At 54.1% G+C, this 23,110-nt stretch overlaps 1 protein-coding gene across 1 annotated transcript; it reads right to left on the bottom strand.

Moving 5' to 3' along the window:
* Positions 1–4,371: 4,371 nt before the first annotated feature.
* CYGB (cytoglobin) lies at positions 4,372–20,150 on the bottom strand. Its single transcript, XM_021288616.2, has 3 exons — positions 19,610–20,150; positions 9,751–9,982; positions 4,372–8,918 (listed from the first exon to the last, which is right to left on the bottom strand). The coding sequence occupies exons 1-3, from the start codon at positions 19,750–19,752 to the stop codon at positions 8,754–8,756; spliced, it is 540 nt and encodes a 179-aa protein (XP_021144291.1). The 5' UTR covers positions 19,753–20,150; the 3' UTR covers positions 4,372–8,753.
* Positions 20,151–23,110: the final 2,960 nt, after the last annotated feature.

Genomic DNA, 23,110 nt, shown 5'->3' on the forward strand with positions numbered 1-23,110 from the left:
GGTTGTGTGAGGTTGTTGCGGATGGAAAAGCTCCTCCAAGCCTTTTCCACCAGCATGGCAGCACTGGTAGTGGTGGTGGCACCTGGCTGTGCAGCTTGTCACGGTGTCCTCACCTGCCTGTCCCCTGCTGCTCCCCCAGCCATCACGGGGATCGGAGATGGGGATCAGCACCCATCACCCACTCATGCAGCTGCCCTGTGCTCAGTCACCTTTGCAAATACAGGGATCTCCTGCTCACCTCAAAGTCAGCAGCCCAGGGGGCTGGGAGACCCCAGATCCCATCCTCAGAGGCATTGTCACCCCCAGATCCTGACATAGCCACCCTAGTAGTGCACAGACCCCTCCAGACACAGATATTAGTGGGAAATTTGTGTTTTTACTCCCTCCAAGCATTGTTTCTTCCTGCCCTCCCTCCCTCCTTGACCAGCCTGCGATGGGAAAGCATTAAAAAAATAAAACAATATCAAATGCAATCAAAGACAGGCTGGTGGGAGTTTGTTTTCTGGGTTTTCCTTCTCTTTTATTGCTTTCCCAAAGAATAAACATTTGGGAGGGCTCTGGGGTGATTTAGTGGAGCAGGAAAGGGCAGGAGTTTGGGAGCTGCCTGCTCCCTTTCGCAAATCTTGCAGGATGATGGTCTGGATTTGGGGATTTTCTTTCCAGTAGAAACGACTGCCCAGACAGAGGATAAGTTTGGGACAAGCCTGGCTTGATGGGGAGGCTGCTTCACCTCCCAGTACTGGGGCTGGGGTCAGTGGGAGCTACTGGGACAGGAGCTGGGGCAGAGGATGCTGCCATGGGGAGGAGGAGGAGGGACCGAATGGGGGAATTCACAACAGTGCGGAGGAAGCGGTGACCTTTGAGAAGCAATCTTCCTTGCCCGCTGCTATTTATCCAGTCTTCCCAGAGGCTCCTGCCGCCGAGCACAATCCTGAATGCGTGGGCCAGGCTGGGCAATGCTGGGCTGCCCTGGGGCTGAGCTGCAGCTCTCCCTTGTCCAAGGGTGGTTCTGATTTGAGGAGCTGAATGCAATATTTACTGCTGGAACAGCAGCTCTGCAAAGGTCTGAACCTCCCTGCCTGACAGGTGCTTTTAGGCAGGAGAACTGGGAGGAAAAGCCACGTGTTTGTCCCCGAGCATCCCCCTCGTCCACCTTTCCTGATGCTGCTGAGGTGAGCTCTGCCTGGGCTCAGTGGATCCACACGGGGCTGAGCAGAGGCTGCAGCTCCATGTTTACCTGCACAGCGTCTGCATTCACCTTCAGAGAGGTGACCTGCCTGTCACCGGAGCCAAGCCAAGCTGCATCCAGCAGCTGGGCTGTGCGGGAGCAGAGCTCTGACCAACCGTACACCACAGACCTGCCAGCTCCTCTTAGCTGGGGAAAGGCAGGGGCCAGGGGGGTGTCGGCATCCCAATGTGCAGGAACCCAGGGGAGACGGTGCATGTAGAGAGCAAGGCTGGACCGCCAGAACATCCTTGTGAGCACCTGCATCTCTGCTGGCATCCTGCCTCTCCATAGGCACAACGTTGCAGACACCCCATCCCCACAGGCACCCCTCTCTGTCATCATCCTGACCCCTTTACCAGCCTCCGCTCCCAAAGCAGACCGTGCCATGGATGGGTTTGCATGGAAAGTGGGACAGCTGCTGTCTCACTGACCCTCCGCCCAGCACTCATCGCTTGGATTATTTCTGAAATCATTTTCCTGAACATGATGGTACAATTCCAGGTACAATGCCTTTTGCACCCCCTCCTTACTGGCAGCACCGGTACAGATGTCACTCGGTGCCATGGCAGATGTGGCCAGGGACTTTCTGTCACAAGGGACATAAAGTGCCTGGCCCCATCCTGGCAGCAGGCAGGACATGGGCAGGATGCAGGCAGGACATGGGCAGGACACGAGCAGCACAGCCAGCCCCATCCCCAGGGAACAGCAGCAGCATCTTGGGGAGCACACAGCCATGCGTCTCCTGAGCAGCACCGAGACCTCAAAATATATCTATAGGGTGTAGGTAGATATAAAATATATTGTTAAATCCTGAGTATAACCATAACTCGTTGGTAAGAGAGCTCCAACTGATGCACAGCTCCTTGCAGACAGATGAGACATGGGCTTTCCTAAATTTAAAATAAACCAGCTTAACTGCCCAGGCTCCGCTGGCCTTTCTGACAATCAGTTTTTCCCTCTACCAATAAAACAATAAAAAGAAGTGTAAATATTTGTAGTTATTTACCAAAATATCTGAAGAAAGTAACTGAAAATCACACAATTGCTTAAAAAAGTATCCCCCAAACAAATGTCTCTGCTACATAAATATAAAACCACAACAATGTGGCAGAGCCTAATGATTATTTTGTTTCAGGAGTTGTTTGGAACATCACCCTGAAGACTGATCAAATATACAAAGAGCATCTGCAGGGTAGTTGTCTAAAGCTTTCCCTTAAAGAAAATATATCTGTCAATTAACGAAAAGGATTTGTAATAAAGAGCAATAGGGGATGGGAATCCTCCCATCAGCAAAGCTGTTGGGTTTGGGTGATCTGGTGTTCCCAAGCATCCTCACTCCCTTGGGTCCCTGGGGGAAGAAAGAGGAGGAGGAGGAGGAGGAGGAAGCAGCCTGACCCCCCCAGAACCTTCTTCCTCCTCCCAGCCCTCTCCCCATCCTCCCTCTGCCCTCGGCTCTGCTCTCTCTCAAAAGTGCCTGGGAGAAGACAAACCTGGCTGTAAATTAGCCAGGAGGATTTTTCAATCTGAGATGTGCACTTCCCCCCCAGCTCGGCATCCCCCCGGCGCTGTTATTTCATCTCTTGGCTGCCAAACTCCCGGGAATTAATCCCGGTCGGCGCTGACAGCGTTTACATTCAGCGCTGCTCAGATAAACCATATCAACCGGCGCAGCTGAAGAGGAGCCGGTGCGGAAGGAAGAGCTGGCTCCTGCTCAGTGTCACGGGTGAGTTTTTCCCTGCCTCTTTTTTTTGTTTTTTAAATATTTTTTCCCCTTGGGTCTTTGCTCTGAGCGAGGAGCCACCCAAACCCCCGTGTTGGTGAGGGTGGCCATAGGGTGGTTCATACAGCAAAACCTGGAGCTTCTGGCTCTTATCTTGATGCAGATAATGGACAAAAAGAAGGGACGTGTCCTTCAAGCCAGTGGGAGCCTGCAAGCTCCGTCTGCTGAGATTTCTCACCTTGTGGCACTCGGCACACAAGGGAGAGCTTCTCCTCACCTCCAGCTCCCAAAATCCAGGTTTTAATAGGTATTTGCACAGCACAGTTATTGCATATTCTGTTTTTTATCTCGCCTTTGCAGATGTATTTCTGTCTGACCCTTGCAGTAACCTCCCGGCTCTCCCTTTGGCTGTCACTGGCCTCTGGACACATGGTGGAGATGTCCCATGTCTGAGCCTCATCTGCACTGGGCTTGGGGAGCTGCAATTCCCCCAGCACACGGGGCAGGGAGCACCGGACCCCATGGCCAGTGGTGTGGGGCTTTCCTGGGGCTGGAGCATGGGCAATGGGCTGGGAGCACACCCCCCTCCATTTTCTAGCCCATAAACCAGTACCAAGGCCACCAAGGTGGTGTCTAAGACCTGGCTCTCCTGCTCCCTGAGGTGAGCGGTCACTCCTGGAAAGCAACATCCCAGGCTGTGACATTTGGAGACATGGCGGGTTTAGCCCCCCCTGAAGCAGCGGGAGCGGGTGAGCCCACCACCCCAGCACCTGGAGCAGTTTTTCTGTGCATCCTCATCCTCCCACCCTGTCTCCTTTTCCACCAGCACTTGCAAAGCACTGACGTGGCAGTGGGGTCCAGGTCATAGCGTGATCATCACAGCCACCCCAAAGTGACGCGATGTGGGGGTAAATATTAGTACGAAGTGAAGGGCTGCGTACGTATTTTCTCCCTGCAAGGTAATGATGAAATTCCTGGCTCCTTTTCAACAATCTGTTGGAAAAACCAGCCCTGTGTCAGCATCCTCCAGCCATCACTGTTTCTGGCCATTCTCAGCCTGGAGTGCAAAGGTCTGAGAGCTTCAGGTCCCCACCACAACCTCCCCACTCCTGAGCCAAGCAGTCCTTTTGCTCGTGGTTTCCAAGCCAATGTTTCCCATCTGGAGCATAGCAGCGTGTGGGTTTGCTGAGCACTTGCTTCCGCCTGGGTGCGTGTACAGGATGTGGTGGAGATCCCGAGGATGGCTTATTCACTGCATTAACAACACCAAGTGGTTTACCCCCAGAAAAAAGATGCAGTGGGAGAATAACATCATTGCAGGGGGTGGACCAGAACCACCTGGCCATGGGGCAGCCCCACGGTGATCCCCTGCATCCCCCCAGCCCTGCAGCCACCCCACCAAAAGAAACCAAGAAGAGCTGGAGGGGTTTGATTGATTTATCCACTGAAGATACAAGTTTCGGTTTAATAACACCATTCTGTCCGGTTACAAACATACTAAAAACCTACAAAAAGAAAACAACAAGTTACACCCATCGTACACGGAACGGCATGTATAAAACCAGCACAGAAGCGCCGAGAAACACGTACATGGACAGTATCGGCAGCAGGAACAGGAAAGACACGGAGTTACATCAGACCACGTCAGCTCATGTCTGTGGGTCACGGCGGGACTGGTTAAGACATACTGACAATTAGAGACAACCTCGGCTATGGAAAATAATTAGTGTCATGGTCTGTTAAATAGGTCAGACCTTGGTGGGTAGTTTCAATCCCTCCCTTTTGGATTAGTTGGTCCAAGGTTAGCTCAGGGGTTTCCCTTCCAGTCTGGCATCACTGGTGCTGGTCCCCACACTGACCTCAGTGCACCAGGGGGGCTTCCCCGTGGCAAGGGGCAGGGAGTGCTGAGCTCCAGCCACAGAGCCCAGCCAGCCCAAATCTGGTCCCCACTGAGGTCACTGGGCACATCCCCAGAGAGTGGGGAGAATTGGGATCCCCTTTACTGGGTCAAATGGGAGCAAACTGGCAGAGATGCAGGAGGATTGCCCCAGGAGAGCCTGTGGCTTGGTTGTAGGGGTTTGTCTTGCTGTAAGAGAAGACGAGGGTGGTGACACAAGGTCCTCAAGGGTTCCTTGTCTTCTGGTGACATTGGTGAGTCTCTCTAGCTGGCCAGGTAGATATGGAGCTACACCTGCCATGGGTGTTGGCTATAGGGAGGGGGGGACAGAAGGATGGGGTCTGTGCCCCATCCTGTACCCAACGCTTCCAGCACTGAGCTCCCTCTGGCCAAACACAGCGTCAAACTTGGGCTGTGGGGGACATGAGCTGGTTGACCTGAGCAGATGTCCCCATAGGAGCCAGGACAAGGTGCTCGGGGGGGTGGTGAACAGGGCTGGGGGTGACAGGGAGCAGCCGTGCAGGCATTTGCATGTGTGTGCCAGAAAGCCACGCTCTGAACCAGGACCCAGCCTCCCTTTCTGCTCTTCCGCCTGGCATTTATCAGCCCTGTCACTCTGGAATGGTATTTTTCTCCTTTATTCTGTTCATTTTCATCTCTCAACAGATGAGGATTTTCCCCGATTTCAGTAATGCCTGCTCTGCTATGGGTGGTGAAGAGGGGGCGTTCGCTTTATCTCTTCCCCCTCATGAGCTCTGCCCTGGCCACCCTCCCCGATTCATCTCCCTTCCTACAGAGCTGGTAAAAATAAATATGTTTTATGTTTGCATATATTCAACCGGCCTGCAAAGTGGCTGATAGGGAGGCTCCTCGAGGGACAGCAGCTGCACGCATCTGGATTTGTTTTAGAAAAATGTGCCTGGAAAAAAACCCAACCCCAGCACACACATGCGTGGGCGCAGGAGGTCATAGGGCAGTTTTTTCTAGAAATGCAAAAAAAAAAAAGAGAGAAAAAAAAGAACAAGAAGAAACCAAGTCCCTCTCCAAGGGGAGGTGGGGCCGACCTCTCCCTGCTGCTCCCCCAAAGCCAAGGCACTCGAGTGGGTCAGGCATGAACGTGGGGACTTTCCACCCCAAAATCATTTCCCTGCTGATTGCAACCAAGCCCAATTTTGATTGTGGGAAGGGAGAGGAAGGGCTTGCCCTGAAAAAATAAAATTCCCACCCCTGGAGAGTGTTAAACTCAGAGGTTAATGTGTGAACTTTTCCTAAAGATGAACCATCCCTGTACAGAAACACCCCTGGCCCAGCATCCGCAGAGCACGGGGAGTACATGAACTCATCCAAAATATGCGTCGCTGGCCTCAAGGTTTTGGCACAAATGGATGGAGCTGCACTTGTGAGAGTCCTGTGATGCACCCAAAAAAGATACCTAATAGCCTTGCTCCAAGCATTTGCTCTCCAGTCTGACACCGGAGAAAGGTCAAAGGCTAAACAGGTCTTCTCCCATCTGCATGGGCTTCATCCTGACCTTGGCCAACAGTGCTGTTTGAAACGTGTCTCTGCTAGACATGCAAGGGATCATAGAACCATTTTGGTTGGAAGAGACACTCAAGATCATCGAGTCCAACCGGCACCCCACCCCTGGCACTGCCCCATGTCCCTGAGAACCTCATCTCTGACAGTTCAACCCCTCCAGGGATGGTGACTCCAGCACTGCCCTGGGCAGCCTGTTCCAATGCCCAACAGCCTTTTCCGGGAAGAAATTGTTCCAAAGATCCAATCTAAACCTCCCCTGGTGCAATTTGAGGCCATTTCCTCTCATCCTGTTGCTTGTTCCTGGGGAGCAGAGCCCGACCCCCCCTGGCTCCAAGCTCCTTTCAGGCAGTTCAGAGATCAGAAAGTCTCCTCTCGGCTCCTGTTCTCCAGCTGAACCCCCCAGGTCCCTCAGCATGCAAGGAACATGGTGGTGGTCCACAGTTTGCCCCTTTGTATGGGCTGTCCCTCAGCAGTGTCAGGGCTGGGGGGCAGAGGAGCCCCTTTGTATGGAAACAAAACATCAGAAAAAAACCCAAAAACATTCCCTGGGCGTGTCTGAAAGTGCAGATGAACTTGCTGTGGGTGAGCAAACAGGAGTTTCTGGCTGGCTGCTCCAGAGGAGGGAGTTCTACCCCAGGAGAGTCACTACTGCCCAGTGTCCCCATGGCAGGGGGATGTCCCCAGGGTAGCCAAGGGGACCCAGCCAGGACTGTGGGCTCGCTGCCTGTCAAACCCACATCCAAGAGAGGAGCTGTTCTCTCCCCAAAAGCTGCCAGCTGCTGTCACAGCCGCGGAGAGAGGCCCGAGGAAATCTCAGAAGGGAACCCGCCTGCACTTCGATAGGTAACATTGCCCTTAATGCTAGAGCTTTAAAACAACAGAGGTATTTTGGGAAACACTGGGTGGCAAGAGTGACAAAGCTTCCTAGCACATCTGATGCTTCATCCCCAGTCCTTTAGGAATCAGTCCTCAGAGCATCCTATAAATCCAAGCACATGTGTGCAGGAGGCAATGGGGCTGTGCTCCTCCTCTCTTTTCTGTAACCAATGGGGAAACTGAGGCAGCAAAACTAAGCAGACTCACCCACATCTTCAGGAGTTGGTGTTGGAGGAAGATGAGTGCTGCAAGCCCTGCAGCCACATCTGTTTTTTTTTGGGGGGAGCCCTTTGCCAGGCACAGCAAGGAGCACTGTGGGCCCTGGGGGAGGACACAGCTCCTGCGTGGGCTTGTCTCTAACAGGCACTTTATTTAAGGAATGCAGTTTTACCAAGAGGGCAGGAATATGCTCTACATAACAAGTTATTTATTCATTTTAAGAGAGCAGGGACCTTTCCTCACACCCAGGAATCCCTCCTGCTATGTCTGCTTCATCTTTCCCCCTCCTCACCACTGCCCTTTTCTCAGCGAGTGGGGCAGAGCTGCCCCAGCCCGACACCCCCACACCACCCTGCTGCTGCTGGACAGACAGACAGGCTGACCTCCCAGGGCAATGGCACGTGTGCCACCCAAGCCCGCCCTCCTGCACATCTCTGCTACATGCGGGGGCTGAAGGGAGACAGGGGAGTCTCACCAGCTCCCTGTATCTGCCACAAGGTTCCCACCTCCACACCGTGCTCAGAGTTACAAGGGGAGGCAGCCCAAAGGCATCCCCACCTTCCCCACTCACTCACACTGGGGGGACAGGTCTCTCCCACCCCCTCGCTCCCTCCATTCCCAGGAGGGTTTGCAGCAGATTCCAAGGAGAGGGACAGGGGATGATGTAGAGGCAGAGGCGGCTGCCGGCCACGGTGCTAGGCAATGGGCAGCGAGAGCGGCTCTGACCGTGGCCATCAGCCCTGCCAGGCGAGTACAGAAAGTGCAAAGCAAAGTGGTTTTGGTCCCAGCCAGTCCCCATATTCATCGTGCTCCCAAAAGTGAGGAGTCAGGTTTACCTAGGGGCTTTGCATGGAAAAGAGTTGTGTTGTTCATCAGACGGGGCTGCTGGTCACTACTACACAGCAGGGCTTGTGCAAGGGACTTTGAGGTGGTGCGAGTGAGATGTAGGACTGGGGACATGGTGATGGACAGGCCAGGACAATAAAATGGAGCCAACAACCAATGCTCCCCCTCGCGCTCCGCATCCCCTTCCAGCGTCCCCTGCAACCACTTCACCCTGACCCACCCACACCCTTCATTATCTTTTTTTTTTTTTTTTTGGCTTATTTAGTTTGTTTTTAAACCCCGTGGAGATCAAATTGCGACTTGGCATCTAACAGAGCTGGCCCTACCGGGCTCCCCAGACTTGAGCGAAGATCTTGGAGAAGAGACCAGAGTGAAGTCCTGGGGGGGAGCGAAGCCCCCCCTGCCCCTCGCCCGGCCCCGCCGGCCGCTCACAGGGTGGCGGTGGGATACTGCGCCCAGCCCACCTCCTTGTACGCCGCCGTCACGTGGGTGTAGATGAGGCTCCTCATCTTGGTCCAGGCACCGTGTGCCTCCGGGGTGAAGTCATCAGCGAACTCCTCAGCAATGACCTCCAGCATGACACCAGTGAGTTTCTGGAGGGAGGGAGGCAGATAGCAAGGGGTTAATAACCCTCCTGAGAGCAGCTAGCAGCAAATTTAGCTTTTTTTCCTGCAAAAAAATATTTAACCCTGTTGCTGAGTTCTGGGAATGACAACCCTCTGCCCGACAGACAGATGTTTGGGAGGTCTGCTGACACCCCAGGTAACCAGTGTGCCGGGGCAGGGGGAGGCTGAGACCCAGCACAATGAGGTGCTGCTTGCATGTTCAAGTGTCTCCCTCATCTGGGCACCTCAAATTATTAAGCCCTTCCTATCATGCTTGACTGCTAAATAAGGGACATTCTGCCACAACCACACTGGAGGGGATGTGGGCAGGATGTGGGCAGGTGGGTTAAGGTACTTGACGCTCCAGCATTGGCTGCATTTGGGAATGGTGGCCTTGGGGGCAGCATGGCAGTGGCACACTGCAGCATCCTGGGGAGCAACTCCCACCACCAGCCAACCTCCTCTGGGGAAGTACAAGCAGCACCAGCTTGTCATGGCTCCCGCTCTCCTTTTCCTCTTGTGATAGGACAAGGGGTAACAGTTTTAAACTAAAGGAGGGGAGATTCAGGCTGGACATGAGGAAGAAATTGTTGTCCCTGAGGGTGGTGAGAGCCTGGCCCAGGTTGGCCAGAGAGGTGGTGGATGAACCATCCCTGGAGACATCCCAGGCCAGGCTGGACAGAGCTCTGAGCAACCTGAGCTGGTGAAGATGTCCCTGCACATGGACTGGATGAGCTTTGAAGGTCCCTTCTAACCCAAACTATTCCATGAATTTCTAAAGCATCACAGAGATTTTATTTTTTTTGCTCCCATTCTTTACCTTAAAGTAGATGGGCTCCACTTTGTGCTTGAGGGCATGCGCTTTGCCCACAAGGGCCAGGACAGAGGAGACCTTTTCAGAGTCATCGAGGTTCTCCACCACAGTGTTAATGGCACCCATCACCCGCCGAGCGTGCTTACGCAGCTGCAAGCTCCCTTCCATCTCCAGCGGGTCCTTCATGTGCTTGAATTGGCTGAAGTACTGCTTGGCCGAGGGGAAGTTGACAAAAAACCTTCAAGAAAGAATAGACATGAAATACCATCAGGAGGGTGAGAGCAAGCTGAGAGGTTAAAGCAAAGTGTGGAGTGGTGGAGATGTTGGAAACCACCCCCTTGCAGCTAACACAGTCGGGGTTGGTTCTTTCTTTGATTTCCTTGAGAGCTGTGCCATTCAAGCAGCCTAAAAACCAGCAGGTTAATGCCTTTCTCCTCAACCTTCCCTAGCAGCTACAAGGGCATTGGAACTGGATATTCATCAGCAAAGCAGAGTCAATATTGAGTTCTTGATACTCAGGGACTCCAGCCCAGGTGTGCCAGATACTGGATATGTGCTCACATATATCAAAACTTCATGTCTTGTCTCAGAGAGCTGGAGATAAGCATGAAAAACCTCTCGTTATCCCAGTCAGCCTCTCCCTGCCCCTCTTCCCCAGTCCTGCAGCACCCTCCCAGCCCCACAGGCTTTATTCCTGCATTGCCACCCAAAATAGTCACCCCCTGCCTTTCAGAGATCAGCCTCACCGGAGTGTCCAGCAAGATCTCAGCCCTGAGCTCACATCACTGCTCATCCCTGCCAGGAGGCACTTCCCCCAGCACAAGGATGCCACAAACACCCAGCCCACCCCACCGAGGAGTCTCTTTTCCACAGGATTAAACCAATCCAAATGAAATGCAGCTGGAGCGAATGAAGCTGCAGTTGCAGCTGCTGCGCTGAGCTCCCTGGGGAGGTGGAGGGTTGGGGGGTTGAAGGGCACAAGGTAGCAGGGTGCAGGGCTGGGGCCACCAATACCAGCACCACAGCCAGTTGCTCTCACCAGCTGGGGCTGACACTTGAGTCACATTAACCACCCGTTTCCATCTGATGTACATGGGAGAATTGCACAGCAACACTGGGTCCCCACTGTCACTCAGCTCCCTCCGAGGGGCCTCTCCCTGCCTCCTCCCAGTCCCCCCTTCACCTGAACCAGGGCCAGTGAAGGATGCTCGGGAGGTGGCAGACAGTTCCTGGGGCTGTCCCCTACTGTCCTTGGCTCCGGACAGACACCCTGTTGCCTCCTCTTCTCTCCCAGGCTGCCATAACCCCCTCCCCAAGCACCATCCCAAACCATATGAACCCACCCTACCTTTAATCCCAACCGTCCCCACCTCCCTCCAGGACCAGGTGGGATCCTCTTCCTCTCTCACCACTTCATGGATAATCACAACATTGAGGACCAGGCTCATTTAGCACTACATTATCCTCCTTTTGCCCCCCCAGCCCCCACTTCCTTGGCTTGTGAAGGTTTGGGGGCATTGCCAAGGGAGCGGGTGAAGCAGTGCCTGGAGTGCACCCGCCGCTTCTGTCGCTTCCCCAAGGCAGCTGGGATTCATCAGACTGCCCAAAATAGGTTTTGGAGGTGTGAAGACTGTGCAGCAGAAAGGGTGGGGGAGGAAGGAAGGTGGAAAGGGGGAGATAAGGTGTTGCTTTTAAAACCTGGAGGGGATCCATGACAAAACTCCTCTTGTTTTTGTGCAGCCTTTCCCCCCCCAAGCTTCTCCTGACACATCTGGTCCCTGTCATGAGAAATCATGTCCAGGCCTGGCTGACTCCAACTCCTGTCACCGCAGAGATGCTCAGTCCATACCCTTCAGCTCAGGGCTGTCAGAGAGGTGGTCAGGGATGGATGCTGAGGCCACACAGATAGCACCACTCACAGGGTTTAAAGCTTCTTCCCCAAGTATTTCCCAACAGAAGGACAAATGTTCCTCTCTCTTAATGGGACCATTTTTTCCATTTGGACCCAGCATTCTTCTCCCCACATCCTGGACCTCTCCACTGCTGCAATTCCATCTCTGATCCCTTGAGATCAATGCTCTCCAGCCATGGACAACAAACACCTCACCAAGGTGGTATCTAAGGGGTTTTCTGTTCCTGATAGAGGGATTATCACCCCTCATCCTTTGACTGACATCCCCAGGGGCACTGGGAGTAGGGGGTGCTGCTCAAGGTGGGACCTGCTGCCCACAGCCCACCCATGCCTAAGCCTCTGAACCCCAAACCATCTGAAGTTCCCCAAAAAGCCCTATTTGATCTCAGCTCAAGGGCATGATGCTGTGAAGAGCCAGGGAACAAGCTGAGAAAAATACCTGGTCTGAGTCAGGTTGTTTTAGCAGAAGGGCTACAACAAAGGGGGGATCAACTGTATCTCCAGAAACCACAGCATCCCACCAAAAGAAGGACTGAAAGGACTCACTGAGACTGATGCCCTTCCAGGAGTAGGAGCTGAGACTTCATGCCTCTCCCGTGGCATCACCTCCACCTCTCTGCCACTTTCAGCTGAACACCAAGATTGATTGAACCCCCAAAAGTCCCCAAACTGGGTGAGACCAGGCCAGTGAAGGTTCCAAATATTCACTTTCCAACCTTTCCCCACTTTGCAGCCCCTCAAGGTGACACCCCCATGGGAGCTGAGCCCAGCAGCTCTCCAAGGCACAGCGGCAGTGCCAGAGGGGTGTAAAACCAGCAAATCCCTGGTTCACACGCTCAACCCCATGTGCCATCGATGTTCATCGATGGAGAACTGAACCAGGGGAGCCCAAAGCACCTTTGTTTTAAGTTGAGGAGCAAATTGGTGGCTGGCCAGAGACTGGCAGCCATCGGTCCCTGCGGGGCTGGGAAAGGCAAGGAGCAAAGGAGATGTAGCAAGAACTTCTGGCCTGGAGCAAATATTTGAGTTGTCGAAGCAATAAAAAGAGGGAAGGAGACTCGCTCAGTGGTACTTGTTAATAAACAGAGAAGATTAATTTAACACAAAGGTTAAATATAACCAGAGGAAAGGAGGAAAAAAATAAAAGGCAGAAATAAAATAACTCAAACAATAGCAAATTAGAAGAGGTGTCAGTCGGGGTTTTTCCATCTACAGAACATTTTTTGAGCGTTCAAACATCTCGGGCTCTGGAATTTTGTTGGCTTATTATGTGTGTGCGTGTGTGTCTTTTGGGCTCTTTTTCTTCATCAGAGTCATTAAAAAGATGATATTTACCATTGCATATCGCACAGAATGATGATTGATGGAAACCAGATGCCTGCATACCAATCTCATTATATTTCTTTTTAAGCGATTCCATTCTGCACTCGCTAATTTGTACTCTGCGAGCTACATCTGGACCCAACGGACAGGATGTCAGGATTGCTTTTCCTCTCTTTTTTACCCTTTTAACAACTTTAAGGACACAACCATTCCCAGTAGCAGAGCCAAAGGAAATAATTAAGGTGCAAAATCCACTGCAGTCACTGTTAACCTGGTTTCTGTTCAGGAGGAGAGATGCCACTTCTCCTCCCATCTCCCTCATCCTCCTCCCCAGGCCCTGCAGAGCAAAGCCCACATGGAGAAGATCTTCCAGCCCAGCCATCTCCTTCCCTTTCCCAGCTGAGCGGAGGAAGGAAGGTGTTTGCTTGGTCCCCTTGAGCACCTAAACTCTTGATGCTTCACTTACCCTGTTTGCAAACCATGGGGAAAAAAATGCCAGTGAGCCCTGAAAGCTGCTGGGAAGCATCAGCTGAAGCCCCCACCTGCAATTATAGACTTTTTTTTTCTCCTATATTTTCCTACTAAAGCTTTTATGTTTTCTGTCACCTCATCCCTCTATGTGGGAGAAACTCTCTCTAACCAGCCTGCAGTCTCTCCATGTCCCTTTTCAAACCTCTTCTCCCAGCTTCCTTCTGCTTGGGTACCTACAAAGCAGCTGATACTGGGTGGGCAGGTGGTGTGTGGTGCTGCTATTTATTACGTTGAGGGCTGGCTGAGCTCTTTGCCTGTATCATTCCCCTGCCCCTCCCAAACACCTGTGTCCTATCATCCTAATTTCAGGCTGGGATAGGGGTGTTGGGTGCTGCACCTGTTTACAGCCTCCAGGCCAAGGTGAGAAATGTCTCAGCCATGCCGATGCCACCACCCAGTGAGACAGCAAAAGGCAAATCATAGAATCACAGAATCATTTTGGTTGAAAAAGACCCTCAAGATCATCAAGTCCAACCATTAACTCACCCCTGGCACTGCCCCATGTCCCTGAGAACCTCATCTCTGTCTGTTCAACCCCCCCAGGGACGGTGACTCCAGCACTGCCCTGGGCAGCCTGTTCCAATGCCCCACAGCCCTTTGGGGAAGAAATTGTTCCCCTTATCCAACCTCAACCTCCCCTGGTGCAACTTGAGGCCGTTTCCTCTGCTCCTGGCGCTTGTTCCTGGGGAGCAGAGCCCGACCCCCCCTGGCTCCAAGCTCCTTTCAGGCAGTTCAGAGATCAGAAGGTCTCCCCTCAGCTCCTGTTCTCCAGTTGAACCCCCCAGATCCCTCAGCTGCTCCCATCACACTTGTGCTCCAGACCCTTTGTGGCTTGGCCCCCACCTCCTGCACCAGAGGAGCGATTTTCAGGGCTGGTTCCGACACATCTGGCATATCCTCAGACATGGCCAGGGAAAGCACCCAGGCAAAGCGTTCGACCCCCACTGTGTTTTCGCTTCCCTTTGTCAGGGATGTTCTTGAAGCCCTTGGGGTGCCAAGTGGGATCTCTCCACCCACACACGGCTCACAGGTGATGCAAGGGCAGCCCTGGGACAGGGGACATGAGAAAGGCTGTTTTCAGGTCACCCTGTGAGCTGCTGACACAGCTGATGCGGGATGCAGGGATCCCTGCTCAGCTGCCCTGGGCACAAAGCAGCCGTAGTGGCTGGTTCCAGCCGCTGTGATCGGAGAGAAAATGCAGCCAGAGGAAAAGGGGCTGGTTTTTATTAAACCCACATTCACTCCCTTCACCTCTCATGGAGGGGGCTGTTGTTTTGGCAAACGTCCCTTGTGCGTGTCCCTGTCAGCAGAGCGGAGCCCTTCTGCTCTCCTCGGCTCCAGAGAAATGTCTTTCTGGCTTGACCACAATGATTCACCAGCGTGTGACAAGCCATGGGATGGGGACATCACTGCATGGAAGGTCGGTCTTTTCATCGGGCCCTTTGCAAAGCGGGATGTTGCAGTGGGAGGATCTTGCCAGGCAGTTTTGCTCTGAAATTTGCCCATTGGCAGCCAGGGATGGACCCTTTCCTATGGACACCTCCACTCAACACATTGGCATGGGGGGCAGCTGTGAAATCATATCTTTAATGCCATTTTAGGTGGATTCATCCCTCTTTTTTTGTATTCAGCTGGAAAAAAAAATAAAAATGGTCTTCTGCATAGCCAGACTCATTACTCAGGCTCTTTGCTGGTTTAACCTAAAACTTACAATAATGTCTGGCATCCAAGGAGTGCTTTTCTATTTCAAAGCTCCTTGCAAAGTGTCTGAAACCAGGTGTGCTGGCTCAGACTGAGCAGCTGTTGAAATCCGGCAGCCTGATTCTGCATTGGCAATCCTTTTGCTTCCCCTCCTACACCTCCTGAGAGAGGAAGAGCACATCAGGAGTGATGGAGAAGGTAACAATTTTGGAAATTTAGAAAGCTGATGGAGCTGGAGTGGAGGTGGAAGGAACAGTGACAGAGAAACCCTGTGGATGTGGCAGGTTGCGTTGCCTGCGCTTGGCCCGGCATAAACATTTGGTGTGGATTTGCTTGGGAACTAATAGAAACTGTCCCTGGGTTTTATCCTCTGCTGGGATCTGTAAAGTTTTGTGGTCCCACATCTGTGTTCGTGGTACGTGTGTGTGGGTGTGGGAGCAAGAGAATGCGATGCTCAGGAGATGCTCACCCTTGCACAGCGCACAGCTGAGGCCCCCCCAAGTAATTATGCCCCCGGCACAGTCTTGGAACGTGGGGTATTGGCAATGAACTACTGCAAGGGCATTAGAGAAAGAGGGATGCCTGGGGAGGGCTCCTGCACAGATGCCAGAGCTGCCCTGGTCCCCTCGAGCACCCAGACTCCCCCGCTGCCACCTCTCTAACAAGGGGTGTTTTTCAAAAAGGATCGATTCCTAAATTACATATGGGGAAACTGAGGCACAGCAATGAACTTGGGGACATGGGGAGGCTAGGGGTAGCCAACGGTGCTGGCTGGTCTGCTCACTTGGGAGAGACCCAGCCAAAACACACAGCCCCATATGTGGAGCCAGGGGGTCTGGGTCCAGCCCCAAAGGGTTAAGGCTGCAGATGGAGCCCACAGAGGCCCCTGAGCTCCGGAGGAGGAAGATGAGCGTGGAGGAGATTGTGCTTCCTCCGGCGCGAGGCTCCCCCACCGAGGAAATTGTCAATTAACCACATAGTTCTTAACCGCACAGCGCAAATTCCCATGATCCGGTGGCTGCTCAGCCAGAAGTCCCCATTATTCGTGTTTATGTCCTCTGGGAGCCCAGAGGCCCTGCAAGATCAGGACCCCACCGTGCTGCTGGCAGCACTGTGCAGATTTGCTATGGCTTCCAGCACTAGCAGCAGCCGTGACGGCTGGGAAACTGAGGCCTAGCTCTGTGCCTCAGTTTCCCCACCTGTAAAGCATGGAAAGGCGGGGGGTGGTGGAGGATAGCTGGAGAAGGGGCAGAGGAAGGCAGATGGGGTTCCTGTGGGATGCCCATGCTGCAGCCCTCCCCATCTCTTCCTTTCAGGAGAGCATTGCTGCCTCTCTGCCTCTGTTTTTGAGGCACAGGATCAGGCCCCAGGATGGTTTTTCCCCCCCATGGGAAAAAGTCATTCCCTGCCCTGGGCAGCTCCGAACGGCTGGAGAAGGGACGGAGCAGGAAGGCACATAGAGACCCTCTGCCACCAGATACAGGCAACTCCCCGCTCACAACCCCAACAGCAGAAATGTGGCTGCTCACATATTCACCTGCTTTTACCTCTCTGCACATGGGGATGCACCAAAGCAGGGGCTCACAGCTGTGTATCCCCCTTCCTTCACCCAGGCACCCTTGTGCACATCCCTTCCTGCCTCAGTTTCCCTAGCAAGGTGGTGAGGAACACCAGAAACAAGCAGTAAAGCACAGAGGTGGCTGGGGCAGCTCTCGGCTCCCCGCACATCGCATGTCTGTGCACCCAAAAACATGCTGGGCAGGTCAGCTCACACTGTGCCAGCAGCCCCCATGCTGCCCCCTCCCCAGCCCTGACCTCTCAAGCTGCTGAATCATGTCTTGGGCAGCGGCTGCCGCCAGCCCGGGCTCCCGACGGCCTCCACGCGTGACCCACTTCTCCCAGCAGCTGGTGCCAGCTGGGAACCACAGCGGGAGAGCGGCGGCAACCAGTGCCCCAACCCCGGCCAGGGCTGCCCATCATCTCCTTCCCCGGGGAGCTCACGGGGAACAGGTTGGAGCTGGCAGGGAAACAGGTCTTAAGGCAGCAGCACAAAGCTCTGTGAGGGGATGGAGTTTGCTGCTGGGAGGGCAGCCTGGCCCCCCCAGGTCATGGCACAGGGATGCAGGCAGGTGTGCTGCTCCAGCTTGTGCTGCTAGAGGGGACAGTAGCTCCCCCAAATTATACTGACATCCCTGGGGACACGCTAGACACGAGGAAGAAATTTTTTACACTGAGGGTGGTGAGAGCCTGGCCCAGGTTGGCCAGAGAGGTGGTGGATGAACCATCCCTGGAGACACCCCAGGCCAGGCTGGACGGGGCTCTGAGCAACCTGAGCTGGTGAAGATGTCCCTGCTCATGGCAGGGGGGGCACTGGGGAAGCTGGGAAGGTCCCTCCAACCCAAATGACTATCTATAAATGACTATCTATGATTCTATGCACCGAAAGTCCAGACCTCACTCTAAGCATCCCAGGGAACCTCTGGCTGAGGGAGCAGCTGTGGGTTTAGCTGGGATGTGGCAGAGCATGTGCCATGGCCAAGCATGTAAATGCTCCCAAGGAGACAAGGCTGACCCAAGGTGCCAGCTCAGTCCTGCCCTGTTGGCACAGTCTCGGGGGAAACCCCCCAGCATGGTGCCACAACTCTCCCTGGAATGAAAAAAACAGACCAGAAACTTCTACAGGGAAAGTTTGAGTTGGGACCAGAGCTCCGCCCTGAGGTTCCCACTGCTGCACCTCGCTGCCCCTCATCACCAGCCCTGCTCTGAGCCCCGCAACTGCACACAGGACACCGAATCAATGAGCTGTCTTGGGTGACTCCCCCATGGCATTGACATGAGTCCCTCAGTGACAGCCGGGGCACTTGGACACCTGCCCCATGCTCCCGGGTGGGGGACCCCCAGCTGAGCTGGTGGATGGGCTATGGCATGGCCCAGGTGCCAGGCAAGGAGCTGCGGGCCAAGCCCTGCGCTGAAGCTCATGGGATGGGGAAAAGGGGGATTTTGCATCCTCCAGATGTCTGCAGCCTTCACACGGCCCAGGTGGGGTTGGTGTCCCCAGCTGTGGTGCTGTGACACCCCCTGACCGCCCCTGGTTGGCTGCACAGAGCGGGAGCCTTGAGGGAATGGGCTGAGCCATCAGCTGTCTCTGAGAGAGGGAAATGTCTGAGGAGGTGGAGAGGGAACTCAAATGTCATTCTGGCTTCTCTGTGGAGGGGTCTTGCTGGGAAAATCCCATTGCAGTGCTGGCAGTGAGCTGGGAGGGGACCCATCTCTGCTCACTGGCATGTCGGGGAGCTCTGCTCCCTGCAGATAGCGGGGCTGGAAAACTTTTTGCTGATCATTAGTAAACAGTGCATCCAACCCAGCGGTGCTCTGAGCACCCACAGTCCCCGGCTGCAGGAGCAAAACGGGAAGGACACAACCCAGGCTCCTGTCTCCTGTCTGGGTGCTGGGGTTGGGTGTGGGGGGAGCCCAGGGGGACCCCTGTGTTGCTGCTCCCTGGGATGGGCAGTGGGAGATTTGTGTCCCTGGAGCATCTTTGCCAACAGGTCAGCACAGGCACCTCACCTGCCCCTCTCCTTGCTCTGCCTGTCCCCTCTTAAATAAGGGTCACAGCCCAGTGGTGATACACCCCATGGACACCCCAAACTCCTGGTGTCTGCAGGATTCCCACTCAGTGCCTTTCCAGAGTACCCCAAGCTATGCAAGAGTGCCCACCCACCTTTGATCCCCACCTCAAGAGCATCTCCCTGGTTTGCCTTCACAGGGTTTGTGACCACCAGTCACAGCCCCATGCCAAGGGTGATGCTCCACACCCCACTCCTGGGGTGGCTGGGTCCCTGTGCCCCCCATACCCCCATCTCCTGCCTGTGCCCCCCACACCCCCTGGCACCGCCAACTTCAGCGCTCTCCTTCCCGCCGACGCTGCCGCCGGAGGGACAGATGGTGCCCTGGGAGACACACCTGCTTGGGTTTTATCTTGGCTCTCAACTTGCATTATTTCACCCGCCAGCCGGCTCCGTACCGCTGCCATCCGCACGCAGCCAACTGGGGGGGGTAAAGAAATAAAATACCCCCAATGCACCCAAGCTCGGTGCTGCTCTTCTCCCTCCTCCGCCACCCCCCCAGGCTTCGTCCCCAGGCTAAGGTGACCTTTGCCAGGGAAGCAGCTTCCCCCAAAGTCCCCGGTGAGGCTCCCCCCGCCGCCACCACCCGGCTCCAAGGTGTGGAAATCAGAGGAGTGCTGTGAAACCTCCCTGCTCCCCGCCAGCGATTGCGCCCAGCCAGCTCCCCACTCGCTGTCATTCATCTCACTTCAGTTATATATATTGTTCTGCCTCTTCCTCAGCTATAAAGAGATTTACTTGGATTTGCTGCTTCCTTTTTTTTTTTAAATACCTGATGAGTATGGAGACACCAACATCCTCGCAGTTTGCATATACTCTGCTCCATGTCTCTTGAATAACCTTTTTCTCGGCGTCTGAAATCTCTTCACTTCTTTCCCACCTCTCAATCTCCATTTCTCCCTGGACTTTCTCCATGAAAAACAGCCGGCAGGATCCTCCAGGAAGCCAGGAGGAGATAAAGCGAGATGCGTGCGAGCGGGTATATCCTGCGAGCAGAGACAAGGTGTTTGCTCAGCGGCTCTGCCGACGGGTGGATGTATATGTGTGTGTGTGTGTGTGTGTGCGAGCGTGGCTGCCTGCCGGCGTGTTTAGATATCTGTAATTTAAAAAAATATCCCGGCAGTGTGATGCATGCAATTAGATCTCAGCTCTCCTAGCGCTGGCCATGGCTGTAGTTCGCTTCAGCTCGTCTCGGGTGTGTGTGGCTGACTGATGGGGAACTGCCTAAAAGTAAAATATTCAAAGGCATCGCAAGACCAGCCTCTTCACCAATGTGTGAACGTGAGCTCACTTTCTCCCTCTCTCCTCCTCTCTCCCACTCCTCCCTCCTTCCCTTTTTTTTCCTCCTGAAAGGGAGGGATGAGGGAGATGTTCTGGGAAACATCAGGACGGTGCTGGGGGGGCCGAGATAGGGCTGGAAGTTGTTTTTTTGTTATTTTGGTTTCTTTTTCCAGCCCTTGTAAACAGCTCAGAGGGAATTCAGAATCCAACGTGCTGAGTTAAACTTATCCAGAGCGCCGACTCTGCCTCAGCTCCCCCTTCGCAGCCCTTGGTTTGTGTTTGGAAGGACAGACCCTCGCTCGCCTCTGCTGTCGGGGCTGGATGGGGAGTCGGGGTGAGGGGGACGGGAGGTGCCCCCACCCATGGGTGACTCTTGTCACCCACAGATCATGCCCTGTCCCATGGGGGCTGTTTTAATGACAAGGATTTGCTCACCCTCCCCATAGCCAATTGTAAAGGCATCTAAAGTTAAGGCGCTTGTTAAATCAAAATATTATTATTCTGTGATTGCATCGCTGCTGGTGGTGTCTCAGCGGGGATGCGGCACACGGGAACACCTCCCCACCAGCCTTCCCGTCGCCTTCGTGTGTGCCCTTTTGGGCTGTTTTTTTACCCAAATGCCATTTCCAGCTCCCAAAAAATCTGGCACATTAAACCCGCAGCACAGTCCATTTGCACAGAGAGAAGGAAAATACTACCAAGACTTGTAATAACCAACAATCCCCCAGAGGGGGATCAGAGACAAGAGAAGCAGCCTGGTGTTCACAGCCGCCTCCTGCACCCTGCCAGGGCAGACAGACAGAGGGGCGGACGGACAGTCAGGCTGAGGGTGCAGCTCTGACACCAGCCAGGCAGGGGCTGGGGGTGGCTCAGCCCGTTTGGGGGCTGAAGGTTCGTTATTGCAGATATGCAGAGGGCAAAAAGCTGTTATTTCTCCTCAATACCAGACTGGGTTAAGAGCAGCCAAACCAGTAATGTCAGCAAACTGGCTCTTGCAGATCTAATGGGAGCTGGCGGAGAAGCTGCTGCCCACGTGTCCCCCATTCTGGGTCCCCCACCAACTTCATGCTGGGACGAACTGAGAGCCCCACATATCAGTGAACCCCTTGGCTTGGAGACACAAACCTGGGCTTAACTGGGATCTACCAAACCCACAGGAACGCAGGCAACCCTACATGGTCAGGCATAATTCAGGTCCCCAATAGCACCACCTCCAGCTTCTAAATAATCAGATTTTCATCAGCTAGCATAAAGTTTGGCTTTTCCTCCTGTCCATTAGCCACTGGGATGAGGACCCGTGAGCCAAAGCTCAAATATTAACTACAATGTCCCCAGGTGGCCACCATGCAGCAGAGAAATGTCCCCTCTGGACCTGGCAGGGCACGGCCAAGCGTATCGCCCTCTCTTTAAAATGCAGGAGAAGAGCTGCTGCGCTTAGACCCGGCTTAAAACCAGAGCAAAACTGCAATGCAGCACTAGTGCTTTCAAAAACGGAAAAAAGCCTCGAATTCTGACAAATATGAATGACTGGGCAATAATCTAGGTGGACCACTGGTTAAGTTTTTACTCACTGTGTGTTTAAAGACAAGGATTCTTAGAAGCTTTTGGACTCTGTGCCTTAGGCAAAGCTGGGCTCACAGCCTGGTATGTGGCTGCAGCGTGAGCCTGGCTCCTTGGCACCGGCAGCCAAACGGTCTTGGTTCAAGAGTCTCCATTTAGAGATCTTAGAATATTAGAAAAGTAAGTGGGAAATCCTCCATTCCCACAGGCGCAGGGGGTGGGGATGGGATCCAGGACCCCCGAGGCTCTGCCGCATCCCTGTGGGAAGTGTCCGCACCTCCACCAGCTTCTCCCACGCCCCCTGTTCCCCCCCATGTTGCCTCTCCTCCTCCCCGTGTGCTGGGTGCAATGAGAAATGTACTTGGCTCCCGATCCTCGAGTGGGAGGTGAAGGTAAAAAAACCCGAGACTTCATCTCTCCAGCGTGTGGGATGCAGCTGACAGCAGATCCCCACCCTTGACTCCTCCGTGGTCGCTGAGGCAAAGGCGGAACCCCCAAATCCAGACCCTTAGGCTGAGCCCAGCTTCTCTCGTGCATGGGGACACCCTCGTTAAGTGGTTCTTGGAGAAACGTGGGTGACTTCTTGTGTCCCCTGGAAAGTCACTTCCCTGAGACCTTCTGGTCAGGGTGGGAGGTAGAAGATGCGGCTACGGCTCTTTGTCATTTTTGCTCCCGCAGAGGTGGCCGAGGGCCATTGAGGGCACATGTGTGTGCCAGGCTGGGTGTTTGTCCTTTGTCCTTCCCAGCAGCCACCTCTCATCTCCTCCCAGAACCACTCCAGGCTGCTGCACTGTCTCACCTGGAGACACTGGACTTGTCATTGCTGAAGCGAAGCCGCTGGTCATCAGCCCAGCTCACCCGGCATTGCCCTGGTGTGCAGTGCTTTTCTCTGCATCTTCCTAATCCAGTCCTGCTGCCAACTGCACGGTCCTGGCCTGAAAAGGAATAACAAGACTTTAGGAAAGGGATTTGCAGCGCCCGCTCCAGCCAGATGCCCCGGGAGGGAAGGATTTAATCTAAAGCCTGTATAAATGCTCTGTGCTTATTGCAGGTTTCCTTCCCCTGGCTTCTGCGATCCCAGGAGACTTGTGCACAATCCCGATGCTCCAGCTCTGTGCCAGCAGCACCTGTGCCCTGCGAGCTGTCACTGTGGGAACGAGCTGGGGACAACATGAGGGGGCTTAAGGGGCTACAGGATCCCCCCAGATCCTGCTGGGGTTCCATTGCTGTCTGCCCCTCCGTCACGGTGGGGTGGTGAGCCCATGCAGGATGTCATGGGATCCCAGTTTAATCATGCAGCTATTGTCTGTGTTACTGGCACACTCTATTGCTAATTAACTCATAAAGACCAGTAGCATCAAGAGACTGGGATTCCCCCCAGCTCCATGTCCCCAACACAGCTGGGAAGAGCTGAGCCAGCGAGGTGACAGCG

Source organism: Columba livia, chromosome 18 (genome assembly GCF_036013475.1).
Source record: "Columba livia isolate bColLiv1 breed racing homer chromosome 18, bColLiv1.pat.W.v2, whole genome shotgun sequence".
NCBI lineage: Eukaryota > Metazoa > Chordata > Aves > Columbiformes > Columbidae > Columba > Columba livia.